The following is a 25954-nucleotide window of genomic DNA, read 5'->3' on the forward strand; positions in this document are numbered from 1 at the left end:
TTTCTGTCTGCTTTTGGCCTAGCCCCATGCAGCCAATGAGACAGACAGACTGTGGTGGGTCAGCACTTGTCTGGGGGCTGACCAGCATCAGGATGGGTGGTAGCTGACCAGTGGCATGCAATGATTCCTTCCATCATCGAAGGTGATCCATGGTGCCCTCTTCTATGCCAATCAGGTGAAGGCTTATGACCTGTAACTGCCATCTTCTATGTTGGGTCCATGCTGCCAGCAAGGATAGAGCATCCCTTCCATATGACAGCAACAGCCTTGGCAGTTGATATGGAGACGTTGCTTTTCCCCTGTATCAGCATACCCCTCTTGGATTCACTGGTTTGCTCCAAAGGACGGACAGAAATCAATACTTTTGGAACCAGCTATGCTGCAGAAGTTGCCAGTACAGAGGAGGTCTTTCATCTGCCTGCCTTTCAGGGCTCCACTCCTAGACTGGTTGCCAGCCATGGCTCAAGAGCCCAATCTGCCCTGTGTGAATACCCTGGGCAAAATCACTGCATGATTATGCTCGTCTGCCTTTTGACAGCATTTTCTTCATCAAGGATTCTACTACCCTCCTCAGGCGCTCATCCACCCGAAGCCATTGGCACTTCCTCAGGTTGACAGGTTAACCACCACTGAGCACTCGGTGTTGACCAGTACAGGTTGTACTGCTTATGGTCACAGTGGTAGAAGGTTTACAATCCTGAACTCTGACCTAATGTATGTTTAAGTTCTACTGAACACACTTTTGCCTAAAAGTCAGCTCATACGGACTAATGATGATGAAAGCTCTTTTAGCATAACATTTTCAAACCTACTGATTGAGGATTTTTAACGTCCAAATTAGAACAATTCATGTGCTAATTTGGGAAGAGAAAAACACCTGTCCTTAATGGGTATGAAGAATAATCAATAAGAATAACCAATTTGGCATTAATTCCAAGGGAAATGCAACCATCTAGTCAGATTTTGTGTATTCTGATCAGGAAACCTCAGAGCAGCCTTATGCAAGTGAGACACACTAGGCACTGAAAAAAAGTAGATAAGGTACTGTAAATTAAGCAAATCCTACCTTTCTACATTAAAACTTATCTTCCATTTTATATAAACAGAAAAGTAGTTGAGAGGTTTTGGATCCCCCCAGCATCAAAAGAAACACACTGTGCTTCAAACATTTAACCTCGTAATTTCTTTTCTTACTTACTGCAAACTGTTAATTGTTACAGGTATCAAATAACATCAGGACACAAACTCAGACAAAATACCACATTGTACAAAGTGCTGCTCTTAACTGTAAATTTACCTTTAAATAAAATAGATATTTTTCACTCTAATTTGTCTGCCAATATGTAAAAAAAAATGAGCAACAGTTTTGTTGGCTAATCATCCAATTACAAATTGTACTCTCTCTTCCTTTATGTATCGAATTTACTACACACACACACACAAATTGGGAGGGTGGAGAGACAGGTGGATATCTGATCTCTAGATTTTTGACCACATTGAGTAAATAATTTGGAACAAAAAAGCATGTGTGGCCTTTAAAAAAAAGCATTAATAGTGATATTTTTGAGTCTTGGGTACCTCAAATGTTGAAGTAATCTATGGAAGTGCAGTACTACCAAAAATTAGGCCTTAAATCCTGAGAAAGGCACCCAAAAGTTATGGATGCTTGAAAGTTGAATTAAATGATATATCTGTGGTCATACAATGAGTTAATAAAAGAACAATAACTTGAATTCAGACCTCAGTATTCTGTTTTAAACACTGAACCAAGTTCCTTGTACCCCATTATTTCAATATGCTCTACAAATAATGCTAATATATAAGACTTCTCATTTGGTAGTTTGGAATCCAAATGCACATGCCCATTTGAAAGTGGTACAGAACATTAGACTCTACTTTATAATTCTTTCTATTCCCAGCAAACTTGGTTAAAATTCACAACTGCTATCTTAAACTACTTCAAAGCAATATTTAGTTGTTTGGGATGCAACTGGAAGCACTTTTTATATAAATAGCATATATCCCTAATCCCTAAACAAGCTACTGCAAATACACTGGATAATTTACTCCACAGAGAATACTCATTAATGCTGCAAAACTCATATTGTTTATGGTAAGAGACAATTGCATTACTACTAAATTAGATTTCTATTCCCTTGAATAAATGTACTGTACCGTTTGTCCATTTCCTTTCCTATATTAAGACATTCCATAAAAGATGCATACATCTTAACTAAGACAAGTTTTCTTATTTCCAATTGCTAAGAAAAATTAGATTAAAGATCTTGGTTGACAAGGCTGAAGGAATTAACTTAAGTCTACATACTGGTGGTAAAATATTTTATATTGTCACTATTATTGATGTGCACTCTAACAGTTATGTGTTGTGCATAGAATTTTATTTTCCCCTCTAACATTTGCACTAGAAAATCCACTGGGTTTATATTGCTATGCATATTACTTTTAAATTTGAAAATAACTTGAACTTTTATGAGCTGAGCTATTACACAAGGGGAAAGGGAAGGAAGTCATGCCTCTAATGCACTTAGTCTCTTGTAAAAGAGAGACAGGAAAATGAGCTATTGTAGCTTAGTTAACAGCAGCTGTCAAACTAGAGTCAGTCTGGGACCCAATCCTGGAACAAGAGGGGCAGTGCCAGCACCCCAGAGCCTAATCCTGGTGCAAGGGAGGCAATCATGGTGAGAAGCGGGCAGTGTTGGCCTCCCCATGGCCCAATCCTTGTGAGAAAGGGGGTGATGCTGTCCTCCCGATGCCCAAATCCCACTATGCAGAGGGTGGGAGGGGGTGGTGCCAGCCCTCTAGGACCCAATCTCAATCTCAGAGCACAGGGGATGGGAAGGAGTGATACTGGCCATTCCCTGCCCCCACAGGCAACCAATCCTGGCAAGTCAGTCAGAGAAAGGGCAGTGCCAGGCCCCAATCCAGCCCAAGGATGGGCTCCAGGCCATTCATCTGGCCTGTGGGGCCAAAAGGTTGAGCACCACTGGTTTATCCTAGTGTGACAAAGGTGAATTTCACATAGCTAAAGAGCAGATGATTTTCACTTTTGATTCAAAGTCCTGCTCTTCCCATTTAAAACACAAGATTGCCATGAAATGAGACCTCAACTATCAAAAATGTTAATTAAATAAAAGAATGTTCAACAAAACAGAGAAGCAGGCTTCAAGGTAACAAGTGAAAAAATACATGACTTATTATTCTACACGGTTTTTTTTTAAACTACCACTGAACATACGTATATCTAGTCCCTCCCTGATAGGATACAGTAACATATAATAAAACTGGGAATATGAACACACTAGTAATAAAAAGCTTGCATGCTTGTATTTATTACACAAACAAACTACAGATTTTATTTCTCAGTCAAAGTTTTGGAAAGAAGAAAAATGTCTTATGTGGATATTAGGAAGACTGAACCTCAGTTTCATTAAGGAATAAGGAATTTGTTATTAAAAAGCGTACACAAAAATTGCCACCCTTCACACAGTTATTGTGCTTCATTAAAGGTCTGCACTAGATGAATTTTTACAGCCCAGAAAAATAAGTAATTCATCCACAGTTATACAGAAGACAAATTATTTTGAAACAGTAATTTTAGAGCTGGATGTAACTGTGGATCATAATGCTGTAGGAAGAATAGGCCTTCCCCAAAAGCCGGCCCGGAAAAAAAAGCTTCTAATATTTCTTTATAGTGAAGTGGGCTGTTATAGCAGTTGCATAAATTATGATTTCAGGGTCTGTCTAGTACATTTTGTGCATATGCAACCAGGTAATGAATGCCTGTTAGTTTGTTATAAAATTTGGAAATACAAAGGTAAATTCTACCACTGTATCAGAAGAAAAACTAATAGCTGAGAAAAAGCCATTTATTTTCTTGTCTTTTCTTGTCTCTCTTTTCCTTTGAATGACTGGGAAATGAGGAGAAAATCTGGGAACAATCACATGGGAAGAAGGAAAACGGAGATTACTCCATCCTTTCCTTTTTCCACACTTCTCATTTCAGCATGCCAATGGGATCAGAGTACATTAAAAGACTAAGGTAGAAAATGTTACCCTTATGTATCATTTTCTCCACTGCCCAGTCATTCACCTCACATTCCTTCAATTGTTTTTTATCCTTTTCTCTTTATCTCTTATTACATCAGTCCCTCATACCTCTATCACATTCATTTACCCTTCCCCTCTTATTCTAGGTCAGGTCCGTATTCTTCTGGACAAGGCACCTTTCCCAAATGCTCATCACAACCGCAAAGGAGATACAGAAAAGAATTAATGATGGTCCAGGCTGGGATAGCAAAAAGCAACTAAAAGCAAAATGTAAGATAAAATGTGTTTTGTAAAAATCAACAGGGAAACTGTAAGAAGCTCCCAGAAGAGGAAAAATTTTGCATATGTGCAAAAAGGGCAAAGTTCTGCCCAACGTATTAGCATTTTGTATGTACATACGTATGTATGCATGCACGTACTTATTTTTGAAAAGTAGATTCTCAGACAGTTTAAGCAGCAGCGATGAAATACTGTAGGAATTTATATCGTCTCAGAGTGAAGCATCAAAAACAGCAAAGAGGGACAGACCAGAATGATGCAGACACTATAGCAAAGATTGTACTTGGGTATTCTATCCAATTATCAAAACAATTAGTCTGAAACTCTGGCAAGAGGTTACATACCTCATGCAGTCTGCCAAGGATCTAATATTTTATTTAAATGGTTTAAAAATATAATCTCTTAGGTTAGCCATTAACATTATATTGCTCTGCTTTTACTGTGTAACATTCAGAGAAAAGGAAAGGACATATATTCAAATTTGGTAGTTTAACTTCCAATTCAAAATGTTCTTCTACTCTTGACACTGATTTAACTCCTTGATTTATATTATGCTTTTAAGTAATGAAAATTTTGGCTTTGCCTCTCACATCTTCCCACAGTTTAAATTCCATAACAAAATATGATAAATAAGGGCAAACCTAAACAACTCCATGTGAGATTTGGTTGCTATTCCTGCCAGCTTTCTTGCACCAGTTTTAATATAAATCCTATTAAATGAACAGATCTCTGCTTTTACATTGATCGATGTCTAAGATTTCAAAATCTGATGGCTTCCTAAAGGATGTGCCTTATGTCCCACCACAATCCTCTTGTGCTCTTGTCCAGTAACCTTACCTTGAAATCAGTACAGTAAGAGCAAGCAGCTTGGATGTCTGCATATGTGCATGAGAGTGTTCACATGCATATGCACAACAACTTGGGTACCAGAATCCGTATACCTGTCTTGTCTAAACTCAGAATTCTGTCAATATAACTTTTAAGTTGTGATATTAAACCAGTTCAGTTTACCTGCATCACAAGAAGAGTGCCACTTGATTTAAGCCAGACTGACTTTAATTTTCACTCAAGCCAATTAGGAACACACAAACTCAGCTGAAAGAAGCCACTCTCTTATAAGAAAGACCACTCTGGTTGGTTGTTATCTTAATTAAAACAGTGCAAGCATGCATGTAGAATAGGGTAAGTCTACCTTATCAACCATTACATTTTTGTCCGTAAGATTGTTTTTTTATTCCTCAGCGATAACCTGATTACATCACTGCTTCCTGTTTTCCGCCCCCATTATAAATTTTAGAATATAAACCTAACTACTGAATTAAGGATAATGGCCTCCTAATGACATGAAAGGAAAACAGGCATCTTCCCTAAACGACAAAAAAAAAAAAAATTCCCTGGAGAGTTATCTGCTCCATTTACTCCAGAACACCATACCTGTTGAAGTTAATGTCTGGATAACTAGAATACTCAGATTTCATCTTGGCATTGCGTCGTGGAAACGTGCAGAAAAAAGCGTTGGCTAGGAAGCTAGCAACCTGCTCCTGTGACATTGTGATGGAGTGATTCATCTTTTGTTTCAGTAGAGGTATTGGCTACCAGAAGAGAACACAAAAATGAGAGAAAGACAAATAATTAGTTTAGCAATTCAAAAACAGGAGTGCCAAATCACATTTGTTAAATTAGAATTGGAGTAATTTAGGGCCATTCGTAGGTCCTTAAATCAGCATTTGTGATTAGAGTCAAGAGTTGTTTATCCAAGGTGATTTGGAAAAGGTTTGTTTGATAAATTGCAGATTTCTAATCAATATAATAAAAGGAACAAAGAGCAGCTTATCAGAGAAAAACAGATGAAAATAAGTGGAATGTAGCAATTCCGGGGCAATCTTAAAATCAAAGTAAAAATAAGAAAAAGCCACACATATATACACACAGACATACACACATACTCTCTGGATGCATCTCATTTGAGCATGGACACTTCTCCATACAACAATATGCAGACCAGTTGCATTTTGCTACGCCATCGAGAGGGCACTCTGCAAGCTAGAACAAAGACGGCTAGTCCTAAATATGTAACTCCATGAAGACGGGTGGGGGGATGGCGGAAGAAAGGCGGTTTCAATCTCTGGCAATACAGGTATTTTCTTACTAACAAATATTTCGTGCTTGGCCCCTTGGGGGCAAGGGCACGCTGTTGCACTTTCATCTTTTGTGTTTTTTTTTTTGTTTTGTTTTTTTTATAATGAAAAGTTAAAGTGTGGCGGCGAGGCACCTCCACAGGCTCCCAAAGGGGAGAGAGTGAACCCTGCGGGCCTCATACCCTTTGGAGCAGGCCCCCGGCAGGGCTAACTCACCTCCTGCAAGGCTGCCCAGAGCAGGAGACACAACCACGGCCACAGCCGTGCCAACCGGCATTACGCCAGCTGTTTAATCAGCTGTTTCCAGTGCGGGAAACAGCTGGGCCAATCCAAGCAGCCGTACCGGCCACCGCGGGAAAGTTTAAAAGCCCCGCCAGAACTAAGGCGGGGGGAGAGCCGGAGAGAGAGCGCGGGCTGGCAGCTCGTTAGGCGGGCTGCAGCTTCAGCATGGGAAGGAAGCAACCTAGCCTGCGTGGCTCTCGCAGGCAGCACCAGGGAGATCTTTAAGCCTCCTGCAGGAGGCAAAGCAGGGGCACCCCTCCAGCCCCTGGCGGAAGCTGAGACCGAGGAGGCAGGGGAATTCCCTGCAGACAGCAGGAGGGAAGAGGCATTTGAGACCCCTAGAGGAGGCAGGGATAAAGGAGGCAGCTCTGCAGCCCCCTCCTATTCAGGGGAGTATTTTCTTTGAAATAAGACAATCCCCGAGAGGGGAGGAAGAGCGACTGAACCCAGGAAGACAGGCCCTTGGCCATCCTACAGGGCCAGAGACCATCATTAACGCATATCCACCCAGTTGGTGAGAGTGGATGGGGTGTAGGGGAGACAGAGTCCCGTGGAACATCATGCCATACGACCGTAAGTACCGCCATCTGTCGGGAGGGCCCCCTGGGAAAGATCTCCACTGAAGACCCCCTCTCATAGTAAGTTTTGACATCAAAGTCGTAGCAGGCGAGTTGAGGGGAGGGGCCACACCCCGACAGGCCAGGCAGCCCAAAGGGCGCAAGACGCCACATGAAGGTTTAAAAAGTCAAGTCTCTTTCACTTGAGCAGCTGTATTCTGGAGTCAGGCTATAAAACAGTTTAAAAACTTAGATAAAATACAACAATACTTTTTTTACAGATGAAATTAAGAGGCAGATGGTATATACAAGCCACCTTTAGCATAAACATGAACTGCTTTAACTTTTTCCATTTTAAGCAATTAGGCATTGTAAATATAATTTGAATAAAAGAGGTCTTGATAATAGCAAATATTATTATTGAGAAACTGATCATAAAATAAATGTGCAATCAGAAGTTTTCTTCCTTTTGGTTACCACCTATAGAACACATCTAGTTCATAAATAGTCCTTCTATTCCACAGACAATGCAGGCTGAGTTGAATGGGGAAGGAGGCTTGCATGGGATTTAATTTATTATTTTCTTTTCTTTGAATATCAAATCTCCTTTAAATCACTGATAAAATTCTGAAAACTCATTATACAGACTGTACAGATAATAGTCCAAGGGCAACCAGAGAATTATAGGACATGAAGTGTACTATAAAAGCAGAGAAGAGGTGTAGGACAAGATCAGAAATTAAATGCACTGACAGAAATAAACTGAGACAGTTGTATAAAGCTTATTTACAACTATAAATAGTAGCAACCTGTATGATAAAATGAATTATTTTGTTGATGGCATTTTCTGCCATAGGCTCCACCCTTAATCTCATTCCAGGCAGGAACTAAAGTTTGAAGAATTCCTTCCCCCAAAGAATTTGCAACTCTCCATAAACTGACATTATAAAAACTGTGGCACAGTAATCAAGGATTGAGCGCTACAGAAGAAAAGAGCTAGCCAGAGTGGAATAACCTTTTTAAAGAAGAAAAAAAATACACCAAATGCACTTCTAGAAGACCAAAATAGCAAACAAAATATCAGGCATAAAAAATAGTGGAAGTTGGTCACCATTTCCAAGTTATCCAAGGAAAAAAAAGCATAGCGTGTCTCAACTAAAGCCTGATCCTTATTCTGAGGGAGCATTTCTCTATCAGAAATTCTATGGCACCTAAAGACAGTTCATCATTCTAATCTGATCACTAAAGCTATACTGTTTTTAGATTTACTGGAGTAACGTTAGTAAATGAACAAATAAGGTTTTGCAAGTTTCCTGCTCATAGTTTTGCATAGTGGGAAGGATATTATTTAGCCAGGACACAATTTTTAAAAGATACCACAGAGCTGTCATCTAGAGATTAACGTGACTTACACATTCTGAAGAATCTTCAGCACTTGGGTTATATAAGCAATTATTAATCATATTTTCTATGGATTTTGTAGTGTATAAAAAGATATCACATAGCAAGCATTTCCGACTTATAATAAATATTATTTTTTTCCCAAGCAGCAACAAATTTAATGGAAACATCTCTGAAAAGGAGTACCTTCTCCCCTCCTGTTCCTTGCAAAAGGCAGTCTCTCTCAGGTAAGTGAAGAAGCTGGTCTTAACCCCAACTAGTAGACAAATGGGACAACTACTCCACCAGTATGGCTGTAACAACTTGAGGGTTAAATTACTCCAGGTCGATGGAAAAGAAGGGAACCAGTACAAGGCATATTGAAGGAGATGGCAGAAGTGAAAGAAAAATTTACATTAACTTCCCACTTCTTAAACTTGGCAACATGACATTTCAACAAGTAGGGGGAAGTCTGAGAGTGGAGGAATGTAGCCATTTTTTTTTGTAAGAGGCTGCTTTCTCCTTAAAACAAACTGCAAAACCAACATCCAGTTTGAACAGTCCAATTGGACGTTTACAGAAAGACCAAGGGTTTATTATAACATGATTTATATAAAATGATACTTTTTTTTTTTTTTTTTTACTTCTCATGTTATTCCATGTTCCATATTTTATTGTTAAATTTAGTGCCACTTAAATATACTCGCTGCTGGAAACATCTTTATTTTCCTTTGTTTTAATAATTCCATAACTTCCTCTCCTGCCTCAATCTTTGTGTTTAACCTCTTTTGAGTGTGCATTTCCTTCCTTTAATTAAAATCTCAGCTCCTGTCCTTATGAGCTTCTCCCCACCCTATTTTCCTTTCAATCCACTGAATTCATCAGTATTTCAATACCTAATGCTGATGCTTACAGTGCCTGCCGTTATCAGGCCTCTTAAGTATTGCCTCTGGCTGTCTACAAATGCTTTATCCTTATCTATGCTTTCAATGATTGTTTCCCAACAATAAGGATGAAAAATGGACCTTTTCCACCAAAACAAAAGCCTAGATTCTACAGAAGTGAATTTGCCACATGGTCTACAACAAACAACCAACAATGTGCATCAAGAATGCTGAACAAGAACACTCATGGTAACAATTAACACACTAATTTAGAACAACAAGTCAGTACGAACTACAATATGCTCCAGCAAGACTATGACAAATGTCTTGAAAAGGGTTAAATAATAAACTGACAGAACTAAAAAGTATTAGATGAATAGTATAAAAATATCAGTTTATATAACACAAGAGATAGACATCCTCAGTTCTGCAGGAAGCATTTCCACTAAAATATTAGAAGATTAATATTCTCTCCATTAAAAGCTTGGGTGTCTTAGGTTAGTTTTTAAGCAGACCAAGAGGAAAAAATACATTTCCTCTGACCCTCTGTTTCTGTTGGCTGAGGGGAGGGGGAGAGTATACTAATTTTTTTGGCAGGCCTGCATTAAGATTAAGATTAGGAAACTTAAGTGGCCTTTTCACATATAATTTTATAGTTTTTTAGAAGAAAATGTGTTTTTCAATTCTATATTTTCATTAGAACAAAAACACTTACTTGCCTGCACATCATTTTGACTTACTGCAGCTTCGTAGATTTCAGGAACTGAAATGAAACTAACGGACTACTATTCTGGGATGGTTTAGTAAGGGATGATCCTACTTTGAGCAGACGACTGGACTTTCAGCCCTACTTTCTTATGATCCTGTTTTTTAATTTTAGATGATTTAACAAAAACAAACAAACAAACAAACAAAACAAAATACCTTTAAACTGTGCATCAAGAGAAGCCTGTACATTTCCTTCATTGGGTTTCTTCCATAATACTAAGGGATTTATTGAACAACACTATTATAGCTACAGCAATATAACAAAACACTGCAGGGTTGGTCTTTCTTTTTAACAGACTAATAGCTACTGTAATAAGTGAGTTGAGTCACTGCATTTTAGGACTTTTACTTCTGAAGATAAATTTCTTTCATGTAAAACTGCCTCAGTAACTAGAATTATTGTATATTCAGTCCTAGGAGACACACAGTAAGTTAAAATATGAAACAGTTCTTTCTTGTTCTTGTACAAAAGCCCTATTTTGAAAAACTTAAAAAAATAAGTCCAGATGCTGGTGCTCATACATAATCATGCAAATTCATACTTGCACAAGTCATCTTTAGTCACCTGAGCAGTCATACTGACTTCAGTAGAAGTAAATCACAACACAGCTTTATATTAGCAAGCAAATGTATGCAGGTTTGGATGCTATTACAATAAAATAAAAAGTTGAAGTTTACTAAGGACAGTATATTCACAGATATTGTAGAAATACAAATATAATCAAGTATTTTCCTTAGTAAAAATGCCTTGGGAGAATATTGCTATGGTTAAAAATAGTTCTAAAGATGGTTTCAATCAAAGCCATAGGGACTTAAATCCATTAAAATGTTTTAAAACAACAGGAGTTCTCAACATATAAACATTTCATGCTCATCACTAAGAGTAACATGCTATTCCAGTGTATATAGAATTTTGATAAATGGTACAGAAATGGGACAGTGAATTTTCAAAGTTTTTTTTATACCATTACAGATGCATAGTGTCCTCTTTATTCCTTGAATCTCAGCTAAATGCAGAACAACCACTAAAGCCTTTAATAAGAAACGTAACAGGGCCCTTGCACTCTGACCCCAGATAAAGAGGTGGTTAACTACGTTAGTCTTGAGTCAGGCACAGGGCAGAGATATGCACTTTACAGACTAGTTAAGTATGATGCATATAAATATGTTTTTTGCAGCATACCTACATATTTCTTATTTAGCTTGTTTTTACTGCCTTCACTCTGACTCCAGCCATTTCTTATATTTTATAGAGAATTAACCTGACACAGGTGATTTACCTAGATCTGTTTACTTACCTGGGTGCAGATAGTAGGGAGACAGAGTGCTAGCTTCACCATATCAGGCAGGATGGACTGGAACAAATGCTGAGCTTCTGCATCTTCAAGCACCTATGAAGTGAAATAGATGTGTTTTGCACCAGAAATTTGATCACATAATTAAAGGTTGGCCAGGTTTAATGTTCACAAGGGAGTGGTAGGACCAGGAGAGAAAAGATGGAATAAATTAAGACTACTATTATTGTGTTTAATCTTCTTTCCGTTTCTATAGCATCTTTCGTCAGAGGACTTCGGTTAACTTTACAAGCATAAAATAGAGCCTCATACAGACATCCAGTTTCACCTGCGAGAGCTGCTGCTCTCCCATGGAAGTCACAAGCATACAGATTGTTCAGGCTTTTTCTCCCAGGGTAAAAATGGCTACTGTAGGCAAAAAATAACCTCGGATAAACCAGGATTAAATCACTCCCAGAAGAGTTTTGAGAGAGAGAATGTACATGCTGCGGTTTTTCTCAGAAGAGAACACAGTTCTCTAGCACCTCCTTCTCCCCGCCAAAAGAGGGACAGTATCTCGTTTACTGAATTCTCCTGATTCAGCAAGGAGCAAAACATGCATCCTTCACAATCCCCACATTTGGCTGTACGGAAACGCAGGCTGACCATGGGCAATCTATGTTAGCAAATCAAGGATGCCCTATGCACTGATGTCATGTGTTGACAGGCTGACTAAGGTAGCCCTTAGAGCAGCAGTTCCTAATCTGTGGTACAGGTACCACCAGTGGTATACAGACAACCTGTCACTGGTACGCATTAAAAGATTTATAATAATTACTTTGTATGACAAAAATGTGCTGGTGGTATTTAAGGTTTTATCATTTTAAATAGGTGGCGTGCAATCTGTCAGAGTTTGGGAACCATTGCCTTAGAGCACACAGATGTGTGCCCAGCCCCTTCCCCCTCCCCCAATCTGCAGTGTCAGTGCTGCAAGCTCTCCACTTTTAGGACCTTAGCATTCAAATATCTGTACATATAACCATGAGTAAGTTTCTCTATTGGAGAACAAACCTGGAAAAATTCACCCAGATTATTTGAATCTGTATATACAACCTAATAAGTCTCACCACATCCCCTAAAGTTCAGAGCAGGTAACTGTTATCCCCTGTGATAGAGACAGACCAACAGCAAAAGCAAAGAAAAAATCCAGGAAAATCTCTGGGACCTTTACTGACAATCACAAGGCAGACCCTCAACTGGCAGTAATCAGTATAATGCTACTGAGGTCAACGGAACTGCACTTAGGTACACCAGTTTAGAGATCTGTTCCATAATCTTTAAAGACAAAGAGGCAGGTCTGAATGTGTGTGATGGGTATTCTCCTCCTGTTTATGCCCAGTTCTTTCCTTTTCTACCTTACCTTCCTTTTCTACTTCCTTTGCAATTTGATGCCACTTCATCCATGCATGTTTTTATCTAATTTGAAACTGTACAGAAGGATTCTGAAGAGCAAAATAGATGGCCTTCTTCCAAGAGGTGACTGATCAAAACTCTGAAGTCCTAAAAAAATTACAGATATATTCTATATATCTGAAGCTCGTATCAGTTTATAACAGTGGGAATCTTTTCAAAATACTATTCGCAACACACTACTACAGCTGATAATAGACTTGACAAAGAAAACTGATCAGTATTTGTAATTTTATTTCTGAACCTTTCTTACTAAAGTGAAAAGGAGGAAAAGAAAAAAAATTCTTTTAAATTATATTCAATGCCTTATGTGTTTGAAGTATTCACCAGATGATTTCACTATACATTGTGTCTCTGTAAAACACTGCAAATAAGTGCAGCTCTTGCAAAGAAGAACTGGTGGTTTCCCTTCTTCCACAATATGCTGCTTCAGTTCTTTAATTCTGTGGGTTTTATGATTTTCTTAAGGCTACTGCCTTCAACTTTTGCCAAATTATTTCTATAACCCCATGAATTCAGAGTTTCCCTTTTATTCCCTCTTTTCAAAATATATGAAGGATCAAATAAAAATGCTTATGAAGTTGAAAAAGTTAAGGAACAAGAAACATGCGAAAGAAAGAATTATTCAGTCTTGATACCGACATAGTCCAGCTAAGCTTGTTATTTATAGTGCACATGGACAAAAGTGTAAAGTTAAGTTTTTATTTAGCAACTTTAATTAAAAATTTAGCTCTGCTCATAAACAGTAAGTCTGCAAAATCTGAAGAAGATTTGGCAACAGAGGCGCAACAGAACCCAAGCTACACACCATTCAACAATAAAATCTAAATCCATGGTAAAGAAAAATAAACCTTTAAATAAAAAGTTGAATAAGGCATCTACTTCACTGCAGCAGCTACTGACTGAGTATACATTTGCATTTTTGTAGAGTAACAGATACTGAAAATAACACTTAAATCGTCTTCAATTTTAGCAGGAAACTTTGGCTTGTTCTTCATCAACATATTTTGGTCACTCACAAGTAATAAAATTACTTGTGAGTGTTGGAAGAACTGAATTTGAAACTTATATGTTCATTTAATGTTATATACTAAAGTCTATTCAAAAGATGACATTTAGCCTTAAGTGTCTACCAGGCTGTCAACTTCTGATATTCTCTCCCCTTTGGGCAACCCTTCCTGTCTCTTAAAATTGACATATAAATAGTGGTTGCCATGCTTTGCTGACTGCCACAAACTATACAATATCACTTATCTGGTGACACATTATGGCACTGGACTTTGTCACAGCTGTCAACACTTCAACCTTTTCTTTATGCTCCTTTAGAAACAATGTAATGAGAGCATAAGACCTGTCCTTCCCAGACCAGAACCAAAGTCAGCTACTTCACAACTCAGGCCTGATGCAGAATACATAATAAAATGAACATACATTTTAAAATCTGATATTGTTTCTCTCTTCCTTTCCTCATCCCACTCACTAACAGAACAATACCTTCCTTTGTCTTTCCCCTACCTACCTGTAATATTTATTACAAGTCCTCCCTCATATAGCTAGGTCTAAATTAAAGCGCCAACTGGCATCTATTTGTAGCTGGAAGTATTCTTCTTGAACTTCAGAGAATTACCCCTATGCATAAACTTAAGCATGTACATAAATGCTGGCAAGACTGGAGCCTAAACCATTACTTTGGTGAACTTTAATGGACTTTCTTCCTTTGAGATGAGTAAGGTCAACCAATTTTGGATGCTAAATTCACATGCTTTCGAAGAGTCTTCCCATCCTACACCACCTTCTCTAGGAATCATCATTGCTTTAAATCCTCCCTTTTTTAGGGCTGACTTGCCTAATACTTGCAATCGTTTCCAAGGTGGCTGCACAGCACTTCAGCTAGCGAAGGAAGGAAGGAAGGAAGGAAGGACTTTTGACTTTTAACAACTTTATTTCACAAAAGATCAGGTACAGAAAGCAAAAAAACCATCAAACCACACCAAAGAGAAACCATTCCCGGACGTTCAGAACATCACACCGTGACAAACACCTTCGCAGTAATACACATCGTGTCTAACATGCTATTTATGTATATAGCCCTCGAGAAACGAACAATTCCACCCTTCCCTGTCCCATAGTACACGTACAAAACCCTTCTTCTTCTCACCCCGAGAAAATAAACAACAGCAGCCTGGTGAGGGCCCAGGGCACGGCACAAGCCGGAAGCCACAGTCCGCCACCGCACCCGCCCGGTCGCCCAGACCGGTCACGACATCAGAGCGCGTATTTGAGACGGCCGTCCTCCACGTGGCACAGCGCTCCCTCAAGGGCCCAGAGTGCCTCGAAGGCGGGCACCCCCCGCCGGAGCACAGCGTGCTCAAACTCCAGCGAGAGGCGCGCCCGCACTAGGAGGCCAAAGAGCCGCGGGGCATCGTCTGAGCCGGTGCCGGCAAGCCGGTTACGGCGGCTCTTGAGGACGGCCATCTTGGCCTGGCCCAGCAAAAAGTTGGCCAGGCAGATGGCGCCCCGCTCGGCCGCCCGGTACGGGTAGGAGCATATGTAGGTGGTCTCTGAGAGGCTCCTGCCCAGCGCCCGCAGCGGCCGCTCGAGGGTGGCAAAGAGCGGCCGCAGGCGGGGACAGTCCAGGAAGGCGTGAAAGAGATCCTCCTCCACGCCCCCAGGGCAGAAGGGGCAGGCCGTCGAAGCGGCTGGGTCAAAGTGGGACGCAAACGTGCCAGTGGCTAGGATGCCGTGCAGCAACCGCCACTGCAGGTCGCCAGTCTTCTTGGCGGTCGGCGGCTTATACAATGTGCGCCACGCCGGGTGGGCCGGTGGGGAAGCCGGTGGCCCCAGGCGCCGTCGCCACGGTGTATCGGGGCGTCCCGCCAGCACCTGAGCATGGCGGACACAGACCACCCAGGCATACAAGCTTCTACGCGATAGAGAAGCAAAGGGACAACCCGTGTCACTATCGGGAGGCATGGGGAGCCGCAACAGAGTGCCCGGCCCACCGGCCAACTCCGCGGCCACAGCCGGGGTGACCGGCAGCGAAGGGAAAGCCTCGCTCGCGGCATCCGCGGCCCGCGGGATCTGGCGCGCACGGAGATGTTCGTCCAAGGCGGCCGCCGCCACCGGCGGGAGGGCGGCGCGGATGTCACGCAGGAGATGACCCATGGTGCGGATGGAGCGTACGCCCAGCCGTGTGGCCAGCGCCTCGGGCGAGAGCCAGGCTGACCGAGCGGGGTCCAGGAGATGGTGCAGGCGGAGGACACGCGCCTGGATGAGGGTGGCCGTGAGGCTGGCAGAGGCCAGGCTCGGCACGGAGCCCCACAGGGCTGAGTTGTGCACCAGAGGCTCCCTCAGCAGCTGCGGGAAACACAGTGTCCGGGCTCGAGGCTGGAGGCGGAAGGCGACCTGCCAGGCTCGTACCACGCTGCGATAAAAGGCCGGAAGCACCGCCCAGTTCAGGAGCGTGGGTGTCAACAAAAAAAGCTCCCGGTCAAAGCCAAGAGCGCCGACCCTCTGTAGGAACCGGCACGCCAGTTGTTGCCATGGCAGCTGCTCCTCACTGTAAAGCAGTCGCTGAAGGGCCTGCAGGCGGAAGGCCGCCACCCTGCTGGCCAGGTCAACCAGACCCTGGCCCCCCTCGGCAACAGGCAGGTGAAGGACGGCTCGTGGGAGCCAGTGGCGCCCATCCCAGAAGAAGTCCACCAGGTTGCGCTGGAGTCTCTCCAGGAGATCCGGTGGGGGGTCGAGCACGGCGCACCGGTGCCACAAGGTCGCTGCCGCCAGGTTGTTGATGACAAGGACGCGCCCCCGGTAGGAAAGGCTGGGCAGGCGCCAGCCCCACCGCTGCAGGCGGGCCTCCACCCCCTCCTCGAGGTCGTCCCAGTTACGCGCCATGAAGGCCGGTGGCCCCAGGAACACGCCCAAGATCTTGAGGCCCTCGCGGCGCCATGTGAGCCCCCCCGGCAAGTCCGGGGGGAGCGTGCCAGTCCATGCGCCAAGCAACAAAGTATCGCTCTTGGCCCAGTTGATGCGGGCGGAGGAGGCGCGCTCATAGGCACGCTGGCAATCCGCCAGGGCCCGCACGTCTTCCTGAGTGTTGAGGAAGACGGTGACATCATCCGCATATGCCGACAGCCGGAGACGAGGCCTAGCGGACGGGCCGGTGGCCACTGGCAGGGCCACACCACTCAGGCGGCGTCGCAGCGTGTGCAGCAGCGGCTCGATGGCCAGGGAGTAGAGCATGCCCGACAGCGGACACCCCTGACGAATGCCCCTGCGTGCGGGGAACGGAGCACACAGCACACCGTTCACCTTGAGCAGGCTGGAAATGTCTCGGTACAGGACCCGGAGGGCCCCGGTGAAGAGGGGCCCAAAACCAAAGGCCTCCAGAGTCCGGAAGAGATAGGCGTGGCCCACCCGGTCAAAGGCCTTCTCCTGGTCTAGAGAGATGAGGCCGATGTCGAGGCCAAAGAGCTCGCTAGCCGTGAGTAGGTCCCGCAGCAGGAACAGGTTGTCTTGAATGGTCCTGCCCGGCACGCAGTAGCTCTGCTCGGGCCCGGTGAGAGAGGCCATGACCGCGCGGAGGCGGGTGGCCAACGCTTTGGCCAGGATCTTATAGTCCGCGCACAGCAGGGAGACCGGCTGCCAGTTCTTCATGTAGCCCAGGTCTCCCTTCTTGGGCAGCAGGGTCAGCACCGCTCGGCGGCAGCTGATCGGCAAGACCTTGTCGGCGAGGCTCTCCTGGAAAACGCGCAGGAGGCTGGGGCCGAGGAGAGGCCAGAAGGTCTTGTAAAACTCAGCAGGCAACCCATCGAGGCCCGGGGCTTTGCCGGAGGCGAGGCCGGCCGTGGCGGCCGCCAGCTCTTCCAGGGACAAGTCCCGCTCAAGCTCTCCGGCCTCCAGGGCATCGAGACGTGGTAGGCCCTCGTGGAGTTCCCGCGTGGCCTCGGGGCACGATGGCTCGGCCGCAAACAGGTCACGATAGAAGGCGACGGCATGTTTGCGTATTTCGCCGGGCTCTGTAATGACCCGGCCCTCAGGAGTCTTGAGATGGTCCAAGACTTTGCTCGCTGCCCTCCGCCGCTCCAGGTTGAAAAAGAAGCGGGTCGGGGCGTCAGTTTCCGCCAGTTCCTGGCAACGGGCGCGGATCCTCGCGCCGCGGGCCGCGCTCTCCGCCAGGTCGCGCAGACATCTCCTGCGGAACCGGAGGCTCTCGCTCAGTGCCGCGTCGCTGCCAGCAGCCAGCAGAGCAGCCTCGAGCTCCGCCACGTCCTCCTCCAACTCCCGGATACGTCGGCGCGTCTCGTTCGCGGCCAGCTGGGTGTACTGCTGGCAAAAGGCTCGGATCTGTACCTTGCCCACGTCCCACCACAGCTTCCAGGAGGAGTGGCTCGATCTCGCAGCTTCCCAGCTCCTCCAGAAGTGGGCAAAGCAGTCCCGGAAATAGGAGTCCTGAAGCAGGCTGACGTTGAAACACCAATAAGGTGCCCGCGCACAGGCTCTCCCCGGCAGGCTCAGTTCACTGAAGGCTAGGTCATGATCTGACAGACCCGAGGGAGCGATGCAGCTGCTGCGCAGGAGTGGCAGGTGGTGCCTGGTGACATAAAGGCGGTCGAGGCGAGCCATGGTGACACCACCGGCACCCATCCTGGCCCAGGTGTACTGGCACGCATCAGGATGCAGGGCTCGCCAGATGTCCACGAGGTCTGCCCCCTCCAAGGCAGATTGCAGCTTGCGAGCGGAGGGCAGGTGGGGTTCAGGCCCTGTGCGGTCGAGGCGCGGGGCAGTGGTGCAGTTGAAATCCCCACCGAGGAGGAGCAGGTCATCATCCTCGCTAGCGTCGCGCAGGAGGGCAGCCAAGGTCTCGAAGAAAACGACCCTCTCCTGACCATCGGAAGGCGCGTAGACGTTGATGAGCAGCAGGCGGTGTTGTGCGAGGGTGACGCGGACGGTCAGCAGGCGGCCGGGGATGACCTCCCGCGGCACCGCCGCGTCAAGCTGCAGCTGTGGTGATAAGAGAGTCGCGACCCCAGCGCTAAGGTTGGTGCCATGGCTCAGGAACACCTGTCCTCGCCAGGCAGCCCGCCAGGCCGCCTGGTTGAATCTGTCAGAGTGTGTCTCTTGAAGGAAGGCGACGGCCAGCCTCTTCTGTCGCAGGAGCTCCAGGACGGCTTCGCGCTTCACCGAGTCTCGACAGCCGTTGATGTTGAAGGTGCCAATGATTGTGGCTGCCATGGATGTGGGTGTGGGAGAGGAAGAGCAAAGCAAGGTACGGGTGGAAGAACGAGCACCCAAGAGCAGAGCAAGGCAGTACAGACAGGTCAAGGAAGGCCTACTGTGCCCTACTCTAGTTGAGGGACCCGCCCAAGTCCCACTCAACTCTCACCCTCTGGGCAAGCTTCTCCAAACGGTAAGCCATCTGGCGTGTGCCCAGATCCCGCTGCATGAGCTTGGCAGCTGCCCTGGCACCCTTTACGAACACTTTGGGGTCTGTGCACCACTGAGTGATGCGTCCTGCTACGTTCCTCTGCCCCTTAGTTAACTTCAAGAAGGACAGGAGTCCCCCATAGTCTGGAGGGACCCAGGGGGGCTCCGCCAGCTTGGGGTGGATGTTGCCTAAGGAAGAGCGTCGAGTCCGCACCCCCGGCGGGAGCTCGTCTGCAACCGCAGCATCGACACCCTCGATGTCTAGACACATCAGCCGCCTCTCATCGTCCGAGTCAAGGACCGGCTCCACGAGGGCATTCCCTGTCTTCCTGGGGGGGGAGAGGCCATCCCGCTCACGACGCCTCTTGCGAGACTCAGTGAGCTGGACCTCCATCTCGTCAACTTCTCCATCTAATCCACCAGGCTGGGGCATGACCAAGGGGGTAGCAGACTCTCCCGCCACCCCCGAGGCCAGGCCACCAGAAGAGAGGCATTCGCCACCATCCCCGCCGCCGCCCGACTCCGGAGGCTGGGGGACAGGCGAGGGGAGAGGGACCCCTGAAGCCCCCTCCCCCTCCGCTAAGTCTGCCCCGCCGACAGCTACATCCAACGGGGTGGGTGGTATGGCAGCCAGAGCGGGGCCAGGCTCTCTAGTGGGGGGTCCCTCGGCACTGGCCGAGGAGGGCAGGGCATCCTGAGAGGCCCCCTTCATCTTCCTCTCTTTGTCCTCCTTCTTCTTCTTCTTGGTGGTAGTGGGCAGCTGCCCCTGTGCTGGGGACGGGCCAGACTGCCCCGCCCCCCCAGCCGGCGGGGCCCCCGCACTGAGGGCAGGGGGCGCCACAGACGGGGGAGGCGGCGGCGGGGCCTGGGTAGTAGCACCAGCCTCTCCACTGGACGATGGTTCCACACCAGAGCCCCCCGTCCCCTGAGACGGAATAGGGGTGGAAGGACGCTGGGAGGAAGAGCTCCCTGCTTCCCTGGGCCTGCCGCGTGTCCCAGAAGTCGACACGCCGTCTCTCGGCTCTGCCGCAGGTGGCGATGGTCCGGCCGCCTTGCCCTGAGGGCACTGAGCAGCCAGGTGGGAGGAGCCGCCGCACTTAAAACACGTAGTCTCTCCCACAGACAAATAGATAATATACCTCCGACCCTCGAGCGTGAAGCTCAGGGAGCGAGGTAGAGACTGGGGGCCCTCCTTGAGGAGCATAAAGACCTGCCTCCGAAAAGACAGGACGTGCTTCCGCTGAGGGTCCTTGCTTCCCATCGGCAGCCGGCGAAAAGGACTCGTAAGAACTCCATAGGCCTCGAGTCCCCTGGCCAGCTCCCGATCAGAAACATGTGGTGGGATGTTAGAGATCACCACCCTCACTGCCTGAGTCTCTAGGGGCGTGACAGGGTAGTGGATGCCCGCAATGTCTAGGCCCTCAGCACACACCCTGTCAACCAAGGCAGGCGTGCTCAAATAAATCATCGGGACCGTGTTCACACGACCCGCATAGCGGATCGTACGCCATCCCAGGAGCGCAGCCAGAGCCTCCATGCAAACCTCAAGCCCCACATGGAGAGGGGCATGAACCCTCAGGCCATGCGTCAGCGGGAGGTCCCGAGAGACATCCTCATGCCAACTGCCAGGTGTAGGAGCAGCCATCCTCACTAGGACAGGGTTAAACTGCAAAGCAAAAAAAAACTAAGGGAATGAAAAGAAAACTTAAACACAGGAGCTCAAGGCCAAGCTCCCGGGAATGCGGCCAAAACAGAAAGTGAAGATAAGCCACTGAAAGGGAGGGAGGGATTTGGGGGGTGAAGAAAAAAAAAAAAAAAAAAAAAGCGTGGATAGAACAAAATAAGAGGGGGGGAAGAAGAAAAAAGCACCCCTCAAGCGGCAAATGATAATAGAGAGCTCCCCACAAAGGGGGAGGAGGGTGGGGGGGGAAAAAAGCGGCAGGGGAAGGAGGGGGGGGGTTAAAACAGCAAAAAGAAAAAAGAAAAGGAAAACTAAAGGGTGAGGGGGGGATGGAGGGTTAATTAAGAGCACCTCTGGAAGGCAGGCTAATGGAAAAGGTAACTCCCCGTAACAAGCAGACAGAAAAAAGAGAAAGAGAGGGAAAGAGACAGTAAAAGAGAAGGCTGCGAGAAGCGTCTCACAGACAAAGAAACCGGAAGCAGAGGGGGAGGGAAGAGAGAGGAGAGAAAAGTGGGGGTAAAAGCTGCAAAAAAGCAAGAAAAGAGTCAGAAAGCGAAATAAACAGAGGCTAGAGACCTTTAGACAGGTGGGAGTGAAGGAAGAAAAGAGATAGGAAGCCGGGGAGTCTTACGCTCGGGATCGCCCCACGCAGCTCCAAGCGAGCCTGGTCCGAAGCGTCCAAAGCGGAAGGAAGGAAGGAAGGAAGGAAGGAGTAGAATAAAAAGATGTCACCTAAAAGCTGTCAAATGGAAACAAACTGAAATGGTGAATTCATTCCCACAGCGCACACTTAACTGTGACACCGTAGGCCCCCAGCTTCAGGTTCCAATAATTCCCTGGGCCATCAACAAAGTTCCATTGTTGAGGTGACATCCTTTCAGACAAGTCAGTAATAAGTTCACATGTCTTATGGTCCAAAGGTCTTCTATTTTAGTTATTAACCCTTTTCTTCTGTTCCCTCATTTTCATACCATTTCTATCCTTTCCTTCCCTGGCTTAGCTGCCAGCTATATGCAGTCCTATCTTCCTATCTATGGGACTGGAAGGTCATTCATCCCTTGTGGGGTGGAAGTATAAAAGGAACCAAAACCCACTTTCTTCTTGAGTTCCCTGGTCCTGGGAAATCAAAGTAAGTGGACCATCTTTCACCCACTTCCATAAATCACAACCTTCACCAAACTGCACTGCTTCTACTGAATATCCCACCATCTGTCGCAGGCAGACTCTAATAGGGCCTAGCAACAACAGAAAGGAGTGTGGGATGCCTGGTCACAATGCTGAGCACATAATGAAGGCAAAATGTCCCATCCCCCCTCCCCCCCCCAATGCAATACCTTGCACTGAAATAAAAACAAGCTGTTAATTCAGACATTATGTACTAGTTAATATAATATAGAGCAGCTACACAGATCTTTGAGCATAGACAACCCTTTATTGATTCAGGAAGGTACCTTTTAAAATCTTTTGTTCTATTATACATTTGTCTTTTGCAGCATCTTCCTGGCAACTAGATTTGAAAATAAGTGTATGGATAACCATATTACAGAATTAAAATGGGTCAGGAACGTCACATCAGCTGATCCATGGCTACTGTATGTGTGTCCATCTCTGGTCCATACGAGGTGAAAGCGGTAACTTGGCCATGATTCATTGAGTGGTAAACTATTCAGATTTAGCTTTCCACTTATCATGGGCTAAGTGCAGAAATATGGTCAGCTGGCACAAAGCAGCCAGCATGTGGTACATCCCTGTCTCCTTTTAACTAGTCTATGCTTGGTTCATTTGTTCATGTCCTCAATTGCACAAATGGGCAAAATCAACACTACTTTTATCACTGAAAACTTTGGAAAATATTTTAAAGTAGGTTTTTAATTCTCAGGAAAGGTCTAGGGAATCTTTTTTTATTATTATTATTAATATCTACTGCTATTTGCCAAAGAATTCACTTGGTGATTTCATCAAGGTCTGCACTTGAGTGGTTGATTAAATGAACATGACTTAGAGATGCAAATGTCTCAGTGAGCTGTAGCAGAGGTAAGAGCTCCTGACCAAGCAGATCTGACCTGCAATTTAGCAAAATGAACATTTATATTGCAGTAAAAGAGGCTTGACAAAACATTGCCATAAGTAATAGCCTCTTGTCACTATTAACTGGTCCTCCAAATATAATGAATAAGTGTGCCTGACAGTCCTAATGAGAGGAGGCTGAGGTAGCATAGGGTGGTAGTGATGGTAGGGAGTTTAAATCTAAACCTGACAGCCCATCAAACCAAACAAACTAAACATACAAAACATGAATTTGGACAGCTCTATCCATCACATAAGAAGGCAGGATAATCAAGCCAAAAAGGCAAACAGCATGCAAAGACAGCAACAGCTTAGCATTTTCTACTTGTTTGTTTTTATTTCCCCATATTAACTTGCTGTGACAGGATACTGATTGATTAAGTGCATTTCAGTGACAAAATGAATGCTTATTTCAGACCTGATGCAATTTGTGTTTCCAAATTATAATGTATTTTTGGCCATTTTATCAATTTCCTCTCAGACTAGAGTAGGATTTTTTCAAAAAACATTTATTTTTTGTAAGTATCTTGACTCATATTTGGAATTGGTCTCCAAGCCAATAGTTAGTGTGATGGCCTGCCTCTCCAGCTAGCCAGTTTCACTAAATATTGTAGCAGTGGATTATTGCTGATTTTGTGCAACATATCAACTGCATTCAAATTAAGGGATTTTGTTACGTTTAAAGTTTAGGAGCAGGCCAATACTTGCATCTCTGAAATGTTTCAAGTCTTAGCATAGAGTTATTTCAGCCTGCTATTCTAACAACTAATATGATCCATAGAAAGTTTATTTCTGGATTGAATCTCTCTAGTAAAAATGAAGTACACACTTTCAGTAGCCTTTCCAAAGGAAATCAGCATCAATTAAATTCTGGATAACTGAGAAATTACATGGTTCCAGAAAGAGAAAAAATAAATGAAATAGATACTATCCTCACTTTCACAAGGAAAAATGACTGACTGATGGAGTGGATGTTCATTTGAGCATGAAATTACATTGATAAAATGTAGGTATTTTTTGTGAAGGTCATAGGTATAATGACAAGTGGGGGAAAGCAAGACATCCATATATATCCTTGCTATGCACAGGGAAGAGGCTATAAGCTTTTATGTTAATTTGCATTTTTTTTTCTTGAATAAGATCACAATATTCTTCTGCTCATAAGCATTTAAAATTTTGCTTGTCCTTCATCACTTTGACCACATCTTCTCTCCTTTCATCTTCTTTCCCTACCACAAAAATTGTGATGCGTTAACTTTCAAGGCCCTTCAAAATGTTTACTTCGGTCTCTCTTTGGTCAATGATGTCCACTTTCATTGCCTACAAGTTAAGTTTTCCAGTGAGCACTTTCAGGCTATCATCTGCACTAACCTTCCTGCTTCAGAGATGCTCCTTGTAAACCTGAGAGACACTGTCCTTCAGACCTCGCCAAAACTTCCTTTGAAGTGACAATTTAAAAAACAAACAACTGGTAATATTTAAAGTACCTGGTAGCCTGTAACCATTCCATTTCCCACATTACCGTTTCCTTCAGTTGCCACATTTGTCTGTCTCTATCTACCTGCTGTTCCCTAACCCACACATAGCTTGCAAAATGTTGGTGACAGGAACCATCTCTTAGTTGTGGTACAGCTTCTAATATAATAGGCTTCTAGTTTGTGACTATACTGCAATAATCACCTCAGAGATCTGAATCCAAAGAACAATTTCTGTTTGTTTAAAAACTTTACCAGGAAGAGATGCAGCCTCATAGTCAGTCAGTCTGGACCTCTGAATCTTTCCAAGTGCTGGAGTAAAAATACTTCAAAATACTGTGGAATCCTAATAAGCTTACTGATAGGGAGATTATTTGGAATAGGTAGAAAACAGATGCATTCATAACTTTCCTGCCCTACTGGTAATGAAACCAATTCCAAATTAATCCAATATCCTCAGAAGACAGTTTCATGACATCCTTTACAAACTGATTTAAATCAAACTTGCCGAAATCTCTTAGTCATTGCTTCTGGATTAGAAAAAGACTGATTCTATTCTGACTGAACTGTAATGTACCAATCTGTGCATCAACCACTGACAGATATTAGGGTTCAATTCTCTGATAAGAGCACATTTTCCTTGCATCTAGAAAACTAGCTGTTAATCACTACTTTTATCCAAAATACTTTAAACAAGGAAGCTTGGATCCTGGCAAGAGAAAATTATAACTATTTAGGCTTTTGTTTGTTTGTTTTTAGAGGAGTTAATGAATTTGCAACACTGGAAAATAACTGTCAAGCAAAGAATAAACTCCCTCATTTAGTTACCTCACAAAATTAATTCAGTAGAAAATATACCCAGCTGTCAAACCCATCCCATTTCTCAGACACTTGTCTGATTGGAAACCAGGGGAAAGACAAAGTAATCTTCAGAGGGAGGAGAAAAATCACAATACTGGATTATGCAGAAAAGAGCCTTATTTGAGGAAAAAAAAATGTTTCTGACATTTATCAAAACCACAAATTGACATTTTGAAAAGAAAAAGGAAGACAGCTTACAAGACATAGGTTAATTCATTTTTGTTTAAATTTTTCAAGGCTCATATGCATCTGCCAATCCAGCCTTGGAATGATCTCTCAGGTACATCACCTCCAAGGACTGCAGCTTCATTGTTAAAGGTTTTCAAAATTTGAGCCTAATGTTT

At 44.7% G+C, this 25954-nt stretch overlaps 1 protein-coding gene across 13 annotated transcripts in view; it reads right to left on the bottom strand.

The window, feature by feature from the left end:
* Positions 1-25954, bottom strand: part of PARG (poly(ADP-ribose) glycohydrolase) — a 143011-nt gene that overhangs the window by 69621 nt on the left and 47436 nt on the right. For 12 of the 13 annotated variants that reach the window (XR_009463023.1, XR_009463024.1, XM_019497121.2 and 9 more), the window contains 2 exons: positions 11655-11747; positions 5782-5939 (listed from right to left, as the gene is read on the bottom strand). Coding sequence is in view for 11 of the 13 variants with exons in the window: in XM_019497121.2 (XP_019352666.1) it covers positions 5782-5939; positions 11655-11747 (251 nt within the window). In the remaining 2 variants the exon portion in view is untranslated. The remainder of the gene's footprint in view (positions 1-5781; positions 5940-11654; positions 11748-25954) is intronic. The other variant, XM_059729803.1, reaches the window with a different exon arrangement.

Source organism: Alligator mississippiensis, chromosome 6, assembly GCF_030867095.1.
Source record: "Alligator mississippiensis isolate rAllMis1 chromosome 6, rAllMis1, whole genome shotgun sequence".
Lineage (NCBI taxonomy): Eukaryota > Metazoa > Chordata > Crocodylia > Alligatoridae > Alligator > Alligator mississippiensis.